The sequence below is a fragment of the Malaclemys terrapin genome, chromosome 12 (genome assembly GCF_027887155.1).
Source record: "Malaclemys terrapin pileata isolate rMalTer1 chromosome 12, rMalTer1.hap1, whole genome shotgun sequence".
Taxonomy (NCBI): domain Eukaryota; kingdom Metazoa; phylum Chordata; order Testudines; family Emydidae; genus Malaclemys; species Malaclemys terrapin.
In genome coordinates this window covers 21,570,914-21,592,029 of record NC_071516.1, presented here as the reverse complement: position 1 = coordinate 21,592,029, position 21,116 = coordinate 21,570,914, and the positions used below count along the sequence as shown (strand labels likewise).

Here is a 21,116-nt window from a genome sequence, read left to right as displayed (position 1 = left end):
GTTTTGTTTTGTTGGTTCCTGCATTGTGCTTTTCCTGTGGCCAGTTGAGTGCCGTCCAGATGTTTGGTATTCAGCCGTATCTGGCTGGGGGAAGGCCAGGGAAATGTGCTGGTGTTGCATTAATGTAGACAGTGGCTCTGGCAAGCTGAGCTTGCAGCTCTGCAGATGTATACAAACCTGGCACCACTCGGGGAGGCAGAGGCCAGTGTGATTCCTATTAATCGCTAGACTCACTAGGGGAATCCATGCAAGGGCGGCGTGGACAGAAGTGGCTTGTGTGATCTATTTTGAGTGGGAATGGTTGCAGGGAAGAGTGAAAGGGACACTGGTCAGTAGTTTAAACCGAAGAATATGATGGTTTTGAAAACAGCTCGTAATTAGGAGAGGAACAGATTCTAAATACATGATTAAACTGAACTGCATGTTGTATGTTCATTTCCATAAGTTCAGGGAGGAAAAACCTTATTTATACAATTATTATTATTTATTATTTGTTCGCTTGCAAAAAAACCGACAGCCTTAAATAGTAAAATGATTCCAAGATGTGGTTACGCTTGTGGGGGGAACTGTTTGAAAATGTGAGAATGAAATGTTCAGGAACTCCGAATAATCTTAACTCTGCCCCCATATCTCACTGCTCTTGTCTATTATCCATATCTGGCAGATAAGAAATGCTTATGATTGAGTATGGCAATTTGACAAGGCTTTGCACTGGTTGTGTAACGGACAGAAATAGTTCTGTATCTTTTGCCAATGAAAGTGTCATTCATTGCGTGCAACATTCATTCTACTCTGTCTGGAAGAGCTAAGGTGCTAATGTGTCCCACTTAGTTTGGTGAGTGGTATACTTACAGTTAGGTTTGTGGTTAGTGTTGCTAGAGTGGATGGGATCAAAGTGGTTGGCTATAGAGACTGGCTGTATGACTTACAATGTTAATTACCCTCCCCCTCATGCAACACATGGATTCTCAAATTGGGGAGGGGGGGAGTCACATTATGCTCACACTCCCTTTTTTTGTGGCCAGACTTGAGGAGGAGAGTCCCAAAACATTTTTCTGTTGTAACACGAGGTCACTGCATAGAAAGGTTGAGAACCACTTACAAGGTGTGGAATAGAGATACTTGTAGAGGTGCTGGTGATGGCAATAGATGTGGCTTTTCAACTTCCGTTGAAATGGTGGATATAGACTCTGAGTGTGTATGTGTATTAGTCAGTAAGAGACAATCTTGATAAGATCTTGACTCTATTTGGAAGGGTTTTGGTGTGTATGTGTAGGGTAAGAGCTGAGATGTTAGCATAGCAATCTTGGGAAGGGGCTGAGAACTGGAGGAGAAAAGAAGACTGTGGTCCAGTAGGAATTGTCTATAGTGGGCACAGGATGGTATGTCGAGTATCAAACGGCGTAGCAGAAGGGTGCAGCTTTCAGTATCGTGGCAGAGCATATACAGTGTGGACTGTGTCAGACATTTTGGCAGGGATTTGGAAGCTGTGTGAAGGCCCGTTTGCAGTAATTTTACCCCTGCGTTTCTAGCCAAACGTAACTTTAAAAATAAACGTCAACCTTGGTTTGCTTTCACATTTTTAAAAAAAGGTCTATGAAGCTCCCTGTCCCTCAAATTATAGATTTGAACTTTAAAACTGCAGCTTAACTAAACTGGGTGGGAGAGTGCGGTGGTATGGGAGTTTCTGAGTTTTCCTCTCTCAATAAGTGTAATACATGATCAGTGACACCTTGGTGTATGTGTTTGATCGGCCTGGATTTTGACTGATGTATTAAACTATGTCTAGTTCAGATCTTTTTGACCCTCTTCCATACTGTCGGTTCACGTGCAGGCTTGTTAAAGTTCGCAGCTGCGTGATGAGCTGTAACAGACTACGAGCAACCAGGGTTTATAAACTCAGTGGCATTCTCAAAGTGTAGAAAGTGTTGTCCTGACTGTGTCCAAAGCTAACCCACCAGACTTCACACCAAAGGCACCATCCATGTTGATTTCAGCGGAGTAAGCCGAGTTCAGAGATTCTAGGCCAAACCATATTTGATGAATGACCTGAGTCAGGAGGGGGCTGTGGGGAAAGAGAGTTGGAAAACATTAAAAAGTGCAACCTCAAGTAGCCCCTGCATGAACAGAGTTGGTGGATCTCAATCCAGTAAAAAGGGATCCCACCAGAGAAATGTTTACCACCACAGCTGACCCTAGCTGAGAGTCTCTTAGTTGAGAAACCAAGGACTGAACAAGTCCCGGAGATTGAAATGCCCTCTCAACCCCTTTGAGGGCAGGGCTAAGGTGCACAGCTGGGGTGAGAGGAAGCTTGCACTTAGACACTGGGTCTGGCTGTGCAAGGCTCTGTAACCGCATCAATAAACACAAGCCTCTTAAGGAGGAGAGAGGCAGGTCAGGATAAGAACAGGGAAGGGGGGTTAAAATAACTAGAGGTCAAATGCTTCCTGTGCCAGGATTGGAGTAGGAGGTAATGCCGGGGTTGTTGGGAGGAGGCCTCCTTTGCCACCTCTCTGGGTTGTGGAGCAGCCATGGAATTGCTTCGAGTCTGCTCCCGACTGTGCTGAAGCTGGGCTAGGCCCAGCTGCTGTTGCTCCCTGGCTCTGCAGGGAGCTATGCTGGTGGATCCGCCAGTTCCCACGTCACTGTGCCGAGATGGCGGAGAAAACTGGATTCCAGTGCTTGTGAAACACAGACACGCCTGCTGCAGAGGGTCATTAAATTGCCCCCACACCACCATCCCTGCCCGGGCTCCTTGTCCTTCCACAGAATGGAGCGGGATTTATTGCAGGTGAAGCAATGATGAATGGTTTTATAAAGCAGCCTCCCCATCCCTGCCCTTCAACTTATCCAGGCAAATGTAGTTTGTCTGGGTTTTCAAAGAGTTAGGTGTCCAACTCCCCTAGGCCTTGTCTAGCACCAACAGTGTGTAATGGCTGCTAATGTCACCTGTGTACCCAGAAGACCCTTGGATAATGATAGTCACGTTATCAGTGCCTTTCCCTGGGCCTTCTCTAGTGACTGAGGGATCCTGGGGCCTTTCCAACAGCCGTGATGCCAATGAAAAGTCCAAGCCGCAAGGTTACTAGAGAGGGCAGCCTACCTGCACAAGCCTAGGGATAGCATGTATCTGTAGGGCATTTGTAGCACTTTACAGCTTCAGAACACTGAGTGGCCATTTACTAATGAATCCTCCAGACACCCTTGTGATAAATCACCTAGGATAAATCAGAGCCAGTTTTGCAGAAGGGAAAGCTGAAATGAAGTGATTTGTCTGAGGTCATGCAGGAATCTGTGGCAGAGCAGAGAATTCAACTTCAGCCTCTCCAGTCCTAGGCTAATGCCTAACCATTGGGCCATGCTCTCCTCTTCCCTGTTCCCTCCTTCATTGGTGTGTTTGAGAACTCAGATACCCCATGGCTGTTCTGCTACATTTTCAGTCCTCTCATTTCCTTTTCCTTCCTCTTTTCCCGCAGTCGATATTCGTGAAATCCAAGAGATTCGTCCAGGAAATAATTCCCGAGATTTTGACCGATACCAGGAGGATCCCTCTTTCCGGTCAGACCCGTCTCACTGTTTCGTCGTCCTCTATGGAATGGAGTTCAGGCTGAAAACTCTCAGCCTGCAAGGTAGGCAGTCCCCTCCGTTAGCTTTGCCTTTGCAAGGTCATTTTGATTGCATGCTCCTCGGGGCATTTAACTTAAGATCAGTGCCAAAGGTAGTGTAGACGTTCTCATTTCGGTTTAAGGGTGGCTTGTTTCAGATTAGCGTAGGTCAGTTAGGAACAGGTTTAAACTAAAACTGAGACAAGCCACTCTAAACAGCCTTCGGCACTGATTTCTCTATATCGGTTTACAAACCAATTTAAGTTAAATCGGTGCGTCTTTCTCCTGTAGTCAAGCCTTGGTGGGCAGCCGTGCAGGCTTCTGCATATGCAACACAACGGTGTCTTCTACACGGCGATTGCTGGAACGCACAGGGAGAGAGATGTTATTTTCTAGCTTCAAAGAGGATACAGCAAACAATGGGGAGGTTAAAAAGAAATCCGCGCACATTCTAAAAATAGCTGTTGCTTGTGTCTGAAGAGCAGCTGAAATTCGCTCCTTGAAAACAAACAGGCTCCAAGAAACCCCAGGGCCTTGTCAGCGAGGTGGCTTAGAACGCTGAGTATGGAGGTGAATAGGAACCGACTAGTCATGTGTATTGAGAGAGATGTGGGTGAGAGCTTAGTAGTGAGAGCTGATGGCCGGAGACAATCTCACTGGGAGAACTGCTGTCTGAGGGAGACATTGTGGGGAGCAGGAGAGGATCAGAGATCAGCAAGGTGGGAGTTACTGACAGTGCAGGGAAGGGATGGGCACTGGAGGGGAGAACAGACAGGGGTGCTGTATTTTTTTATATTAGGCAATGGATGGTGAAAGAGGGGTTGACACGGATCCACCTTGTGGTGATGTTTAGGCCCCTGGCCTGGCTGGATCCATTTCCTCCTGCCATGCTGCAGCTGTGCCGGGGCTTCCTCCATGGAAGCCAGGGTCAGTGCGGCTGCCTCGTTCCTTCATGGGCCCTGTTCTTTATTTTCACAGCCACATCCGAGGATGAAGTCAACATGTGGATCAAAGGGTTAAACTGGCTGGTGGGAGACACTCTCCGAGCCCCCACCCCCCTGCAAATCGAAAGGTAAGGCGAGCATCAGGGAGGTGAGGAGCTAATGACACCAAGGCGGGCACAGGGCAGGCAGCCGCTCTGCTGGCTTCCCCCTCACCGCTCTGCTCAAGCACCTGACTTGGCAGCCGCGTCATTGCTTTGGTCCAGTTTGTCCTCAGAGCCCTTCTCCGCCAATGCACTTCAGTCCTCGCCCTCCTCCATTTCTCTGTGGCTCCAGACACCATGGTCTGCGCCCAGACGGCTGTCTGTCTTGTCCTTTCCTGCAGCATCCCTGCAACCCCACCCTGCTCTGCCAAGGCATCCGAATCCTCACTGGTAGCATTGCCTCTTCCAGGCTTGCTTTTGTGCTGAGTCACCTCAGCAAACCTGCCAATTGTGCGGGAGCTTCTGGGATCTGAGTAAGGAGCCACTTAGAGCTTAGGCTGAGAGAGGCCCACCTCATTCCACTTACGAACTACAAAGGGTTTGAGCCCAGGGCTCCCTAAGCAAAAGGTTTCATTGCATTGACCTGCTGTGGTAGTGATCCTCCTCTTCCTCCATGATCAGGATGAACCTGATCCTGCATGCAGTAGGGGTTCTGGGTGCATAAAAAAATGTCAGAACACAGGTCTGCAATAAGAAACTAACCTGCTTCACAGGGGGGCAGCCAGGCATTCTGATGGGTGCGGGGGGATGACACCAAAGGGAGTTGAGGACAATTCAGTGCCTGGCAGAATTAGGCCTGGAGAGAATGTTGGATACCGAGCAATCAAGATTTATGTAGTAAAACGACCGTGTGTGTTTCCTTTTAGGTGGCTCCGGAAGCAGTTCTACTCGCTGGATCGCAACCGAGAAGACAGGTAAAGAGAGAGGAGCTCTTGTTTACACAGATTTATGTATTTAGAAAAGTTGGGCCTGTTTTACTCAGTGCTAAAGTCTCAAAATTGAAGACGTCTCAGGCGCTCCTCACTTGGCATAAACTGTGAAATGCATTTAGGAACCAAACGTGTAATAAGGGCATTTGAGCTGTCCCTCCTTCTAAAGATCAAAACTAAGGGCTTGGCTACACACACATTTAGTTGGTGTCAAGGAACGAGTAAGGAATGATGTCCCTAGCCTCTGTCTGTCAGAGGATGGAGATGGATGGCAGGAGAGAGATCACTTGATCATTGCCTGTTAGGTTCACTCCCTCTGGGGCACCTGGCATTGGCCACTATCGGTAGACAGGATACTGGACTAGATGGACCTTTGGTCTGACCCGGTACGGCCTTTCTTATGTTCTTATGTCAAGCTGGGGTGTAAATTTACCTTGCACTAGCCTGCGGTGCACGGACTGTCCGTGTGGATCTTGCTGATAGCACATTAACAGTTCCTTAGTGAGCTTTGATCTACCCTGCTTTGGCATGGGACTAGCTCAAAGCTCACTAAGGAATTATGAATGCATCAGCAGGGTCCACAGGGACCATTCATTTCAAGGCAGGCTAGTGTGGGGTAGATTCACATCCCAGTTCATTTCGAACGAAACCTTGGTGTAGACAAGCCCTAAGACACAGTCTTGCAGCTCTTACTCTGGTGAGCAATTCTGTTGAAGTGGGGCTTGCTGATCTGAGTGAACCTTGCTCATCTAAGCTAGGCTTGTAGAATCAGGCTCCTAATTTGTAACACTGATAACATACGGGTTTAGTGTATTGGTTTTTCCCTCTGACTTTTAAAGGGCTTTGTCAGTTTTAGCTGAAGTCCAAAGTGTAGGCTGTGTGGGTTTTTTTTTTTAAGAGGCTTTATATACCCTAAGAGGAGTCTAAATCTTTTCATGGTTATTTGAAATACTCCATGTAAACAGTTTGTTTTGTTTTCTATTGAACCTGTGGAACTCTTTGCCAGAGGATGTTGTGAAGGCCAAGACCATAACAGGGTTCAAAAAAGAACTAGATAAATTCCTGGAGAATAGGTCCATCAATGGCTATTATTATGGATCGCTGGATGGTGACCTGTTCTGTTCATTACCTTTGGGCACCTGGCACTGGCCACTGTTGGAAGACAGGATACTGGGCTAGATGGACCCTTGGTCTGACCCACTAGGGCCATTCTTATGTTCTTATGACCCGTTCCCTGCAGTTAGGAATTCAAAACACCAGGGTATTGGGGTCTCCTGGGAACCAGCAGGGGAAACTGAGCCATGGAGCCCCAATTGTCTCTGCTCAAAGAACCATACCGTGCGAAGCAATATACAGCAGCAACAGCCCAATCGGTGCTAAAACCTTTTATTTGTGTTACTTTCCCCACCCCTCAACCCCCATCACCCCCTTGTTTCTCACCCATTTGTCTTGTCTTTTAGACTGTGAGCTCTTTGGGGCATGGACTGCACCATTGACAGTGTGTTTGTGCCGGTCCCATCCTGGTTGAGGTCTCTTGGTGGGACTCCCTCTCCCCTACCATGAGGAGGGCTGGTCTGAGGTCTGGGCCCCGTATAAGCTCCGCTGGGATTTCAGTGGTGTGTAGCTTTGTGCACAAAGGTGAATTTCATCCAGTGAGGAGCTCTGCCCTCTGAACTCCCCCACTGCTGACATGAATTTAAATGGGTACCGTGTTCTTGTTCAGACTGCCCTCCACACCAGAGTCAGCAGCCGTCTCCTCTTAGGGCACTGTTCCCTTCCTCCTTTCATTTTCCATGACATGGTTCTCCTTAGTGATGTTAACAGAGCACATTAACCTTTCACTATTGATTTTTTTTTTTTTTTTTGTAAGTGCCTTTCCCCTTGAGATGTGAAACATTCGTCCATTACCGCTGAACAGTGAGAGAAGGGGCTGCGGGGGAAGGCTGTGGAGGCATTGCTCATGCAGCAGTGTGTGTCCTCAGATTACAATAAGAAACCTGCTGGACTCCATCTGCCAAAGGGTTATATCTGCCCCCTTTATTTATCTAGGCATTAATGCCATGCTTATTGCCATGGTGACTGGGATTAAATATTCCAAAACGTCTCCTGTTTGTCCTTTTGCCGTTCTGCTGATTGTGTTGTATGGCGGGAAGGCCAGCAAGTTCCACGTTCCATCCTAAGGCTTGTTACTCTAATCCCTGCAGGAAGCCACTGCCACGCTCATGACACAGCAGCCCGGGAACGTCTCTCCCGTGTTCGTGAGCTTTGCTTTTGCTTTGTGGCACGTAGCTGTCCTGGGAATGTGACAGGTGGGTTTGTATCATGGTGAGGTATCACGGGCCGTTTTCACGGAAGGCCTTGAATACCAGAACCAATCCTTGACTCTGAATTTAGTGGGAAACCAGTGGTATGAACAGATCCCTTGGGGGCATCCGTTGTCCTCTGACATTTCACATCCCCTGCTGATCTGTGCCCTGCCAGGGGAGAGCCTGCCACCTCTGTCGTGATCGCCCCCTCTCCCTTCTGCAGTTTGTGAGTCTGTTTTTCAGCTGCAGCTCATTCTGACCCAGTGCTGGCTCTGGGCAGAAACAGGCCTCTGAACTCAAGCAGCCTGGGCGTAATCAAACCTGGCCAAAATACAGGGCAGAGCATGTATGAGAGAGGGAGGGGGGAGCTTCATGTTGCTTGGATCCGGATGGACTTCTGTCCGTGTATCATGGCATGGTAAGAGTGTTGCCTTGTCCATTCTGAATGTGCCACTTAGAGGACTGGAGAGGTGATTAATGCTTGTGCAGCAGAGAGGAACAGAAGTGTTGTCTTTAGTATGTTCCAGCAGCGCTAATGCATTTAATGGACCTCTGTAATTGTTACTTGTTTTTTAAATATTTTAAAACTCTGTTTTCCTGTTTCCACTGCTCCTTGTGTGTTCTTGGGGGCTGGGGAGGGGGGGAGCAAAGATACAACTGTTTGGCTCATTTAAACAGAGTCCTTGTTAAGGTGAGGGCTAATGGGGCTTCTCTTTGTATGAGAGGGTAAGAGCCAAATTACCAGGTTCAGGCCTCCAAATCTAAATGCCAGCTATATCTTTTGCATGTTTAGCTGGCCTCTGTGCGTGAAAATTGGATGTTTGGGTGCTCAGCAGTTCAATGTGTAGATGCAAAACAGGTGCAGACGTAGAGGTACAGATTTGGAGGCTAGATTAAAGAGAGATGAAAACATGGCCTTTATTTCAACGGCTCCAGTCACACACACAGCTGCTTTAAAGAGACCATCAGATAAAATGTGGCATAAAATTTAGATTTTGTGTACTTACATGTGCGTACGTACACGCACACCCTGATCCTTCCCTCCACCCAGAAGCCACCCGAATTCTTTCTGTATCCAAAACCCAGAAGACACATTGCTAGCATTCTTTAAATATATAATCTCTCCAAGGCATTTGAAATGAAGTGAAGAAAATAAACTTTCTCCTTCAGTGTTTGCCAGTGGTAGCATCAGGCAAGTCACTAGAGCCTTCAAATGAAATTGACTAAAAGCAAAATGTGAAAGTGACTAGTCTCCTTCTGTTGTCCACATTGTGAGAGGCGCAAAATGTTAAGCCGGGAGCATGAAGAGTGAAAGTAAATGAGGTTTTAGTTGCTTCTGTTTTATAACAATCTTACGTACTTTTGGTAAAATAGTTGCAGAGGTTGTGGGGAGTTAAAAAGTATGGGATGAAATCTGGCCTCAGTGGGGAGTTGTAACATTTGTTTCAGTGGAGCTCGGATCATCCATGGTTTTGAACCTGGAAATGGCTTTTAAGAAGGGAGCAGTGAGCTGTGTTTTTAAAATAATGTTCTTTAAAAATCAGCAACAAACCAACTGACCATTGTAGCAGGTTCTTGGAAGCTGGAAAATAACATCCCCATCACCACCACTTACTAGAGACCCTGTCTTTCGAACAGGCATGTGTTTAGTCACATACACGTGGGCAGTCCCGTCGACTTCAGCGGGGCTACTTGCATGTATACAGTTAAGCAGGTGGGTAACCAACTGCACATGCAGGACCTAATTTTATACCAACACTTTTAAAACCAATGGTGTGTATATAATCCCCCCCCCCCCCCTCTGTTGCAGGTGCTGTAGGACAAACCCCCACCCCGAGTCCGGCCAGGGGTGTGTTTGTGTGCATCTCACAAATATACACACACACAATGGCTGTTCAGGGGTTATTTGGTCACTGTTTTTAGTGGGGGGGGGAGGATGTTAGTTTTTTTTTTTTCTAAATACAATCCAGAAAACACTGCTTTGCTGTGATTATGAGAAATTGCTCCCTTTGGGGTGAAATGACAGTGTCAGGTTACAGAGAAGTTTGGGATGGGTGTTTCAAGTTTTGCTCTGATTGCACCTATGTATAAATACCTTAAAAAGCCGAAAACCCAGTGTATTTTCTATGTGTTGAGATGTAAAATAATAAAAAAAATCTGTCCAAGGCTCTAGGCACCTTAACGTAATTAATAACACAGTACATAAAATCCATATCTAAGCTGGTTCCTCCTGCCGCAAGCAGTGAGGGGAACGCTGGGCACGTCTCATTGTGGTGTGGTGGGTTCCTTTTTCCCTCTTAGACGTCGCAGCTGGGCTGACAGCTTCAGTGCTGTCAACACCCACCCCGGGTCTGTGCTGCAAAGCCACCCTCCTCTGTCGCCATCCACTCCTGCTAATGTTCCATTGGAACAAGTGGTCTTGAAGATGCTGCAGTGAACCAGCTAAACAAAAACCTTGCATGGAAACCTCCTCTCTTGGTGAGAGGATGATACCCTTGCAGGCTTCCCTTTCCCCGTCAGTCATGTCCCACCTCTTCTGGGGGTAGGGTTAATCCTTTTCGGTTTTCCCTCCCACGTTGGAAAGCAGTAACCTGGCAGACATAGGGCTCTTGGCTCACCCAGTGAGGTCTGGAAATAATAAATAGATAATTACTGGGTTCCATTTCCTGACCTAATCACTGGAGCCTGAGCATCAAACTGCAGGCCCTTAAGACTGGTTGTCTGTGAGTTGCATCTCTGGAGGGTAGCTGAAGAGGGGTTTTAACTGGATTAAATCAATCCTTTCCTGTTATACGATCAAGGAACTCTCTGCATCCCTCTCCCTGGTGAGTAGATCAGCACCAGCATGTTGTCAGGCACAGACAGGTTCTCTGCCAGCAAATCATCATCTGAAACTGACTTGCTTGGGCTTTGTGAGTCAGCATTTGGCTGATCACAAATCTGAGAGAATTATTAGAATGGGGGGGAAGAGTTCCCCTCTGAATGTCAGTCTGCACTGGCTGCTGTGCATGGAGACTGTGTGGGCACATTAGCTGGGTGGCTGTTATGCAGTGAGCAGGGCAGACTGGGTATCACATTTCCAGCTCCAGAGCCCGTACATATGCTCGCACTCCTGCTGCCTTGACTATCCATCACACGCTCCGCAGATCTGCAGAAGGAACTGTGTGCGCTAGTTGGACAGGCCAGGAAACTTACTATATCTGCAATAACAGCCATGGGCTGCTAGACCTCTCCAGCTGTAATCGGTGTGGCCCTTTGTGAGCAGAAGGGGGTCAAAGGCCCTATGGATCCCCAGTTCTGGGGGTGCAGGGAGTGCTGGCTCACTTTCCCCCTTTCCTTGGGGCCTGTTGAAGCCCTTCTGTGAGGCTGGGGGTGTGAAAAGGTCATTAGTCAGTATGAACTTCAAGGCACACCACCTCCTCCCTATTACTGCTTTTCCGCCTCCTATCCCTGCTGAGGGAAAGTTGCGGGCCAGGTGCTGGGACTGCATCCTGGCATGGAGCTGGGGGGGGGGGGGGGGCGAAGCAGCCCTGGAGCCAGTGAGGAAACAAGGATGGCACCAACCTCTTGTTGATCCCCAAGGCATGCTGGCTTGAAGATTTGACTCTCCTGCCCTCTCTGCATACTAGGGGAATAATGCAAATGAAACCTCTTGGAGTCCCCTACCCCCTGCACAGGCTTTTCCCAACATGGGGGCAATCTGGGCCTACAGTTTGAGCTGTGAGTGTGTGTCGCTGAACTGGTCACTTCCAAGTCCCAGTGGCTGCAGGAGGTGGGTGGGCAGGGGCCAGCCGTGGCTTCCAAGCCCCAGTTTTAAAAGGGGCCAGTTTGGCTGTCTGCAGGTGGGCTCAGACTTCTGGCTTGTTTCCCAGAGTTGTTTGCCTTTGCTCCCAAGGACCTCATCAAGGCTGGCTTGCACAAGGATCTGAGAGCATGGGCAGTGCTGTAGCACCAAGTCCACGTGTGATCTAGTGACTGATGACTAGTGCTTGGGGGCGGGGGAGTGTGGTTGATAAGTATCTTGTGACACAGTCCTTACCGTGCCTGTTTATCATCCCAGTCCTGGGGGTCAAGACAGCTGGGTTCTTCCCTGGGCTCTGAGAATGGCCTGCTCAGAGAATTAGAGTTTGTTGTATAGGCATGTGGGCTGGCTCCCAGCTGCCATGGATTATAACAGGCTGGGATTCATGCTGAGTGTGCTGTGTCTCTTGTCCTCTCTCTCTCTGTGAGCTCTTTGGGAGTCTCTGGCTATGCAGAGGGCCCTCGTGGCGGGGAGAAATTTCTGCTAAGTTCTCCATTGGCAGGGTGCACGGTGGGTGTGTGTGAAGTGTGTGTGTGTGTGTGTGTGTATGTATGTATGTATATAAAATATATATGTGTGTGTGTGTGTGTATATATATATATATATATATATAATATAATATATATAGTGGGGAGGGAATGGAAAGCAAACACATACACACATCATCTGTTTCTCATGCATGCATCATGGAAAATGAGAGTGGGGAGGCTGGAAAAAGACAGACTGTGCCAGTTAGAGCAAATATTTAAAGATCTATGAAGAGCTTGTCTCCGCCTCTGACTGGTGGGTTTCAGATCTTATCTCTCTCCCAAGTAAGAGAGCTGCCTGGCTCAGTGCCTGTGGTACAGTAATTGGATAAACTTTAGTCTTTCCCATGTGGGTGTATTTATTGTATATGAAAGTGAGGGTGTAAGAGCCCTGGCTAGAGTCCCACATGGTAGGAGCTGGAGCTCTGAAAGCTTCCCCAGAATAGCTCTGCCAATGTACCCTGCAGTCCTGTAACACCACCCACTGGCCCTGTCCCGTTGATGCATCTCACTTGTGATCACAGCACCTCCTGATGCTCCGGTCCTGGGTGCCTAATCTCCTAGCTCTGCCCCCGCCCCTTCATCCTCAACTGCTGTGTCTCTTACTGATCCAGTCCTGGGCCCCACACACCCAGATCTGCCCCTCAGTCCTGACCCACTCAATCCCAGGCGCTTCCAGCCCTTCACCTTGCTTTAGAAATGAAGTGGTGTCTTGTTGGAAGATAGAGACAGGATGCCCCCTGTGAGTGAGAACCAGGTTCATGTCCCCTTGAGAGCTGGAACCCTTGTTGCTAGAGGTGAAGGCTAATGCCACTGCTACATAGGGATAGGTTTTTTCTTACACCCTCCCCATCCCATGCACACATCTCTTCATAAAGTGCACATCGTGTATTAGCGCTAATGGGGAGCGGCAGGTCGGGGCTCACCTTCTTTGTGGTCTGTCCTGTAATCCGATGGCTTTGGGTCATGGTTCTAGCGTGTGACAGCTGCTTCCTGCGACTTCATTCTTAGGTGTTCTGCTGGATGTCCCATTCCTCCCCTCTTCCTCTTGCTGTTCTGAGTGAGGCCAGCTGATTGTCCCTGTTTCTTGGACCTAGGATGCAACAAGCATGTGATGTGATGGGTGGGCTGGGATGCTTGTGGAGAAAGCTCTGCAGGGAAAGTCACACCCTGGTTGGAGCAATGTGGTTCAATGCTGAGCTGGTGGCAAGGGATCCCCTAGCACAAGTCGTACCCTTAGGGTAGCCAGGTGTCCGGTTTTCGACTGGAACGCCCGGTCAAAAAGGGACCCTGGCAGCTCCAGTCAGCACTGCTGACCGGGCTGTTAAAAGTCCAACTGGCGGCGCAGTGGGGCTAAGCCAGGCTCCCTGCAGCTCCTGGAAGCAGTGGCATGTCCCCCCTCCAGCTCCTAGTTATAAAGGCAGACAGGAGGCTCTGCACAGTGCCCCTGTCCCTAGTGCCAGCTCCACAACTCCCATTGGCTGGGAACCGCAGCCAATGGGAGCTGCGGGGGGCAGCGCCTGTGGACGGGGAAATGCGCAGAGCTGCTTGGCCGCGCCTTTGTCTAGGAGCCAGAGTGGGGACATGCCGCTGCTTCTGGGAGCTGCCTCCGGTAAGGGCCTCCTGGAGCCTGCACCCCTGTCCCCCTCCTATGTCCCAACCCTGTGCCCTGATCCCCATCCTGCTCTACGAACCCTTCGGTCCCAGCCTGGAGCCCTCTCCCGCACCCCAAACCCCTCATCCTCACCCCACCCCAGAACCCGCACCCCCAGTTGGAGCCCTCAGACCCCTGTCCCAGCCCTGATCCCCCATCCACCCTCCGAACCCCTCAGTCCCAGCCCGGAGCCCGCACCCCAAACCCCTCATCCCCAGCCCTGCCCCAGAGCCCACACCCCCAGCTAGAGCCCTCACCCTCTCTGTTCCAACCCCCTGCCCCAGCCTGGAGCCCCTTCCTGCACCCCAAATCCCTCATCCCTGGTCCCACACCAGAGCCTGGAGCTGGACCCCACACACACATCTCAATCCCCTGCCCCAGCCCGGAGCCCCCTCCCGCACCCTAAATCCCTCACATCTGGCCCTACCCCAGAACCCACACCCAGAGTCCCTACCCTTACCCTCCCACACCCCAACCCCCTGCCTCAGCTCCACCCCCTAGCCTGGAGCCCCCTCCTGCACCCCCAGCTGGAACCCTCACACCTCCACACACACACCCCAGCCCGGTGCTCCCTCTGGAATTCTGAACCCCTCATTTCTGGCCCCACCCCAGAGCCTTCACTCCCTCCCACATCCTAACTCACTGCCTCAGCCCGGATCCCCCTCCTGCACCCTGAACTCCTCTTTTCTGGCCCCACCCCAGAGCCCTCACCCCCTCCTGCACTCCAACCACCTGAGCCAGCTTGGTGAAAATGAATGAGTGAGTGACGGTGGGGTGAGCGAGCGACAGAGGGAGGGGGCTTGGAGTGAGTGGGGGCGGGGCCTCTTGAGGAGGGGCAGGGGCGCGGCAAGGGCGTTTGGTTTTGTGCGAGTAGAAAGTTGGCAACCCTACGTGCCCTGCTCTGCACAGGGCAGGCAGGAGAGGAGGAGGAGATGGATGAGCACCTTGCCGTGCTCAACAGTGACCCCTACGGCCACTTTAAGGATCTGCATCAACAGTCTCCAAAGGGTATCCTGACTAGACCTTGGCCACAGTACAGAGCCTCAAAGATGGACAGCTGCAAAACACAGGGGATCCCCAGATGGGAACGGAGAGGGCCCGCTGTTTCCCGCAGAGGGGATGGCAGGGAAGGTAAAAGCAGCTGACAAACAAATGGCGGGATGATGACACAGGAACAATCTCCCTTGTCTCCCCCCACTCTCCCCCATCCTGTGGCTCCTCTATTGTGATTCATTTCCTGTGGCTGATCCCAAAATAGGAGTCACAGGTGGCATTGATCCAGCCACTGTGTGTGCTCCATCCTCCAGCGTTTGGCACTGCGCTCCCTTGCAATCCCTTCCCTGTCTGACCCCGTGCTACCACCTCAGATGCACGCTGAATCCCGGGCCTCCCGAGGCCATGGTAGCTGTGTTCTGGGCGTGCAGGCCTTCTCTCTGGCTTGCCCAAGACCTTGCATAGCTCCATTAAATACGTTTGTTCCCCATCTTTGTCGCACTCTCTTTCCAGAGGAAGCTGGGTTTGTGCGATTACCAGTACTTAATTTGTGCCAGGGCTTGGCAGTTCAGAGCCCCAGCACCTCTGGGCTTGGAAGTTCATAGCCTGGCACCTCTGGGCTTGGAAGTTCATAGCCTGGCACCTCTGGGCTTGCCGCATCAGTTATGAAAGTAAAAAAATTGCTTAAGCCCCTGCACCTAATTGCTTGAGCCCTGGCACCTCTTTCATTACAAATTAAGCACCGGCCATTAGGACTAACCTTCTCCTGGTAGGGGAGGTGATGTTATTGATCCAGCTTTCTGGGTGACTCTGCATCGCTGGCTCTGCAGTTATTTGGCTGCTCGAAGGGGGAGGGTGGGGAGGGCTGGGGCCGTGTGTTGGGCCTGCTGCCTTTTTCTGCAGAATGATCTGACTCTCACTCTCTGTCCTGTGAACAGAAGTGTGTCCTCCCCGCTGTGTAGACGGCTCCCAGGTTAGCAACGTTTTGGGCCTGGTGCTGAAGGGCGCCTGCGAACGAGGCACACGGGCTTCCCTTCTGGCTTCCTGGCAGACATAAGCTGTCTCTGCACATCACTGTTCTGTGGGCGTCCATGCCCGGTCTCCCCCAGACCAACAGGGTCTCCTTGCTAGTAGTGTCATCAGACTCAGCTGGAAAATGATACCAAACTGTGTTCTGGCAGTTCCCGCTTGTGCTGTTCACAACGCCCACTTGTGCCGTCTCTCTCTCTAGAGTTGCCACCCAGCCTAGTCACTTCCCCCCGGGGATCACCCGGGTTCAGTGGGAGGTTTGAATCATCACACTGTGACTTTGCATTGCCTGAAGGACAAATACTGAATGCTAGCTTGTTTTTTCTTTTTGGCTGAGGCACGTAGGTTGTTCCTGGAGTAATTGCACGGGCAGTTGTAGGCCCAACCCTGCAAGCCCTTCTTTGTGTGGGACTTCCATTGACCTAGGCGGGAGCGTGGTGCACAGCTGGCTTGCTGATGCCACACCTACCTGTTCATACATACTCTTGGCTCATAGGCCCAAGCCTTCCCAACTCATTTCACGGGGCTGTTTCCTCCAACTCTCAGCTAGTCTAGTCCTTAGTCTCTGTTAGGCACTAGGCCACTGCCCCGTCAGAATCAGAAGACACGGTGATCCAAACCTACTGAAGCCACCATAGCCTGCCCATCTGTACTATTACCCTGATAGCCCCATGGGATGAAATTTAATAGTGTAAGGTTATGCACTTAGGGGATAACAACAAGAATTTTTGCTATAACCTTGGGACTTATCAATTGTAAATGGCAGAGGAGGAGAAAGACCTGTGTGTGTTGGTCAATCACAGGATGACTGTGAGCCACCTGTGTGATAGGTTTGTGAAAAAGGCTAATGCAATCCTGGGATGCATCAGGTGAGGTATTCCAGTGGAGATAGGGAAGCATTAATACCATTGTACAAGGCACTGGTGTGACCTCATTTGGAATGCTGTGTGCAGTTCTGGTCTCCCATGTTTAAGAAAGATGAATACTGGACAGATACAGAGAAGGGCTACTAGGATGATCTGAGGATTGGAGAACCTACCATATGAGAGGAGACTTAAATAGCTTGGCTTATTTAGCCTAACAAAATGAAGGTGGGGGAAGATATGATTGCTCTCTATAAACACATCAGAGAGATAAACACCAGGGAGGGAGAGGAGTTGTTTAAATTAAGGGCCAATGTTGGCACAAAAACAAATGAGTATAAATTGGCCATCAATAAGTTTAGGCTTGAAATTAGATGAAGGTTTCTAACCATCAGAGGAGTGATGTTTTGGAACAGCCTTCCAAGGGGAATAGTGGGGGCAAAAAAACCTAATGTAAGAACAGCCATATTGGGTCAGACCAAAGGTCCGTCTAGCCCAGTATCCTGTCTTCCAACAGTGGCCAATGCCAGGTGCTTCAGAGGGAATGAACATAACAGGTAATCATCAAGTGATCCATCCCCTGTCGCCCATTCCCAGCTTCTGGCAAACAGAGGTGAGGGGACACCATCCCTGTCTATCTTGGCTAGTAGCCATTGGTGGACCTATCCTCCATAAACTTATCTAGTTCTTTTTTGAACCCTGTTATAGTCTTGGCTTTCACAACATACTCTGGCAAGGAGTTCCACAGGGTTGATTGTACATTGTGTGAAGAAATATTTTCTTTTGTTTGTTTTAAACCTGCTGCCTATTAATTTCATTTGGTGACCCCTAGTTCTTGTGTTATGAGAAGGAGTAAATAACTCTTCCTTATTTCTCCACACCAGTCATGATTTTATAAACCTCTCTCATATCCCCCCTTAATCATCTCTTTTCCAAGCTGAAAAGTCCAAGTCTTATTAATCTCTCTTCATATTGAAGCCATTCCATACCCCTAATCATGTTTGTTGCCCTTTTCTGAACCTTTTCCAATTCAAATATATCTTTTTTTTGAGATGGGGCAACCACATCTGCATGCAGTATTCAAGATGTGGGCATACCATGGATTTACGTAGAGGCAATATGATATTTTCTGTCTTATTATCTATCCCTTTCTTAATGATTCCCAACATTCTGTTCACTTTTTTGACTGCCACTGCACTTTGAGTGGATGTTTTCAGAGAACTATCCACAATGACTCCAAGATCTTTCTTGAGTGGTAACAGCTAATTTAGACCCCATAATTTTATATGTAAACTTGTTTCAAGACTGATAAGTTTATGGAGTGGATGGTATGATGAGGTTGTCTAGAATGGCCCATCCGTGATTGCTATTAGCAAATATCTCCAATGCCCAGATATGAGACACTATTCAAGGAGGGCTCTGAGTTACTATAGAAAATTCTTTACCAGGTGTCTGGCTGGTGGGTCTCACCCATTGCTCTAAGACTAACCGCCATATTTGGGGTTGGGAAGAATTTTCCTGCAGGTCAGATTGACAGAGACCTGGGGGTTATTTGCCTGCTTCTGCAGTGTGGGGCAAGGGTCACTTGCTGGTTTGAATTTGAGTAAATGGTGGATTCTCTGTAACTTGAAGTCTTTAAATCATGATGCGAGGATGTCAGTAATGCAGCCAGAGGTTATGGGTCTATTACAGAAGTGGGTGGGTGAGCCTGCAATGTGCAGGAGGTCAGACTAGATGATTGTGATGCTCCCTTCTGGCCTTCAATTCTCTGAGTAGCTCCAGGTAATTCAAATCTAGGGAACAATACAGCCTCCTGCAATGGCCCCTTCAGTACTCCATCTCCCGTTTCCAGCTGTAGGGGCTCACTGCACTGTGTGGGCATGAAAGCTTATATGGTTACGGATCTTCTCTTTAATCTACCCTGAGGACTGGCCCCGGTTTCCTGCCAGGCACTCGTCTGCCCAGGACGTGTCTGTCCCGCATGCTTCCACCCTTTTCTCCCTCTCTCCTTCGCTATGGGAGCGTCCCTTTGCTTACCCTCTCCTTGCTTTGCATCTTTCTCCTTTCCCGGCCACTGATACAACCACCTAAGTGGGGCAAGGGAATGTTTCCGTTCCAGTGCAGAACTACCCTGTGGATGTTCCCCTTATTATGGCTGCAGGGTTCATGCATTTGCACTTCTGCTCCCTACCGTTTTTAACGTGTAGATGATTGATGCCAGCTTGGGGTATTTTGGATGGTTACTTCTCCTTGCTCCCCTATGGAAACGTTCTGCTTTATGGGCAGAGCTTTGAGGTTTGGGCTCTTCATTCCATGAAAGCAGAGTCTCTAACTGTGTGTGTTCCCCTCCTTCCTCTGTTGAGCTAGGATTTCAGCGAAGGATTTGAAAAACATGCTGTCCCAGGTCAACTACCGAGTCCCAAACATGCGGTTCCTGCGGGAGAGATTAACGGTGAGTGCTCAGGCTTTACCCTGACCGGTCACAATCCCTCTCCCCATCCCCATCCCCGCTCGAAACCCAAGGATCCAGAGACTGGTGTGTAGCAAAGCGATAAAGGGTTTCTTGCCTTGTTAGGCACCTGTCTCTGGACCCGCGGCAGCCTTTTGCCTGGTTTTAAACCAGCCTCACCTGTGACTATAACGCTGTGCACGTCTGAGTGCCAGACTTCCCAGCCCTCTTGCAGTGAATGAATTGGGGCCAAATCCCTGTTCATGCCACTTCTTGGCCCCTATGTGGCCAGTTCGATTTTCTGTCCTACCCTTCTTAGGCCCCTCCTCACCAGCTGGTGTTTATTGCTCTCTGATCTTTTCCACGTTTTTGTGGTCCCTGCTCCCTGAGATGCTCCCATGCTCAGAGGTGGGGGTGCACATACCCATGCCGCCTGTCACACATCCTGTCCTGGCTGACCCAAGCGCTGCACGAGAAGAGAAGTTCAGCCCAGCAGGCTGCTGCCTGACCCTGCAGCCTTGTGCAAACACTGAGCTGATCCGGCAGTTGGCTGCGTCAGGTCACCATGGAACCAGGGATGGCCGGGTCGTGGGCAGCTTGCAAACATGCTGCGTTAGTGGGGGCAGGGCAATGGTCATCTGGGATGATGGAGCTTGATCCACTCCTGTCCCATGGCCACTGCGCCCCTGCAGGCTCTGCCACCCATGCGATTGGCAGGCAGTTCTAAACGATGCCACCTGAGGATCTCAAAGCACACGTGAAATTGTTACACCTCACAAGACCACTGTGAAATAAGCCAGCATGAACCCCATTTTGTAGCTAGAGGAGCTGGGGCATGGGGAGGTGAAAGTGACTTACCTGCAGCCGCAAGAAGTTGGTGGCGGAGACGGGGAATAGAACCCAGGAGTTCTGCAATCTCAGCCCCCTACCCTAGTCACGAGATGATCCTGCTCTTTAGATCATGGCTGATGTGTGAAGACTCCATTTGTTTCTCACTCGCTGGGGTTTGAATGTCCTATGAAGACTACTGCTTCCCTCCCCGTAGCCTCCCGCCCGGGAGCAGCAGTGCTTTTACTGCGCTGAACTCTTTGCTTTGCAGATCTCCCGGCACCCACAGGGAGCAGAATATGTCCGAGTCTCCTCCTGCTCCAGCTTGTAAGCTGTGGGGGAGGGTGTGAGCTTGGAGGCAGAGCATCTGGCATGCTGCTACAGCAGTAGGTGTATTCTGCATCGATCAGAGAGTTCACACCCTGTGCCTTCTGCAGGCAGAGGTATCGGTGAGACCCAGTCCTTGGTGATGCTTGCCAGCAGAAACCCAGATCTGAGAGATCGGTTTCTGAAACATGTTTCTAGACCCTGTGTGGCGTCGCGGTGGCCCTCCTGGTTGCAGCGCACGAACGAAAGAGCAGTGGGCACAGTTGGGCCAAGCATTCGCTTTGCCCTCCCTGCAGGGACCCCGTGCCTCTGCAGCAAGCCCCAGTGCGGGGAGGGCTGTCCAGGCCACGAACGGTGTGGTGTCTCGGGTGATCACAACCGCTGTCATATTTCTGCTCCTCTTGGCTGCAGGATGTGGAGCAGAGGAACGGGGATATAACGTACAGCCAGTTTGCCCAGCTTTACCGGAGCCTGATGTATGACGCCCAGAAAACGGTGAGATGGCTCAAGTTCTCTGTACTGAGGATGCGGGGGGAAGAAACGTGCCAGCCGTGAGAGGAGATGGTTTGGAGTGACTTGGTGATTGGTGTTTCTGGCACTTCACATACATACATGAACTCCTCTGCCTCTTTGCACTCGTCTGCCCAGGACGTGTCTGTCCCACGTGCTTCCACCCTTTTCTCCGTCTCTCTTTCACTATGGGAGCGTCCCTTTGCTTACCCTCTCCTTGCCTTGCATCTTTCTCCTTCCCCGGCCACTGATTCAACCACTTAAGTGGGGCAAGGGAATGTTTCCGTTCCAGTGCAGAACTACCCTGTG

At 50.0% G+C, this 21,116-nt stretch overlaps 1 protein-coding gene across 4 annotated transcripts in view; it reads left to right on the top strand.

Moving 5' to 3' along the window:
• Positions 1-21,116, top strand: part of PLCG1 (phospholipase C gamma 1) — a 101,371-nt gene that overhangs the window by 44,264 nt on the left and 35,991 nt on the right. For all 4 annotated transcript variants that reach the window (XM_054045965.1, XM_054045963.1, XM_054045964.1 and 1 more), the window contains exons 2-6: positions 3,477-3,629; positions 4,584-4,677; positions 5,457-5,504; positions 19,061-19,145; positions 20,709-20,792. In XM_054045965.1, the coding sequence (XP_053901940.1) occupies positions 3,477-3,629; positions 4,584-4,677; positions 5,457-5,504; positions 19,061-19,145; positions 20,709-20,792 (464 nt within the window). The remainder of the gene's footprint in view (positions 1-3,476; positions 3,630-4,583; positions 4,678-5,456; positions 5,505-19,060; positions 19,146-20,708; positions 20,793-21,116) is intronic.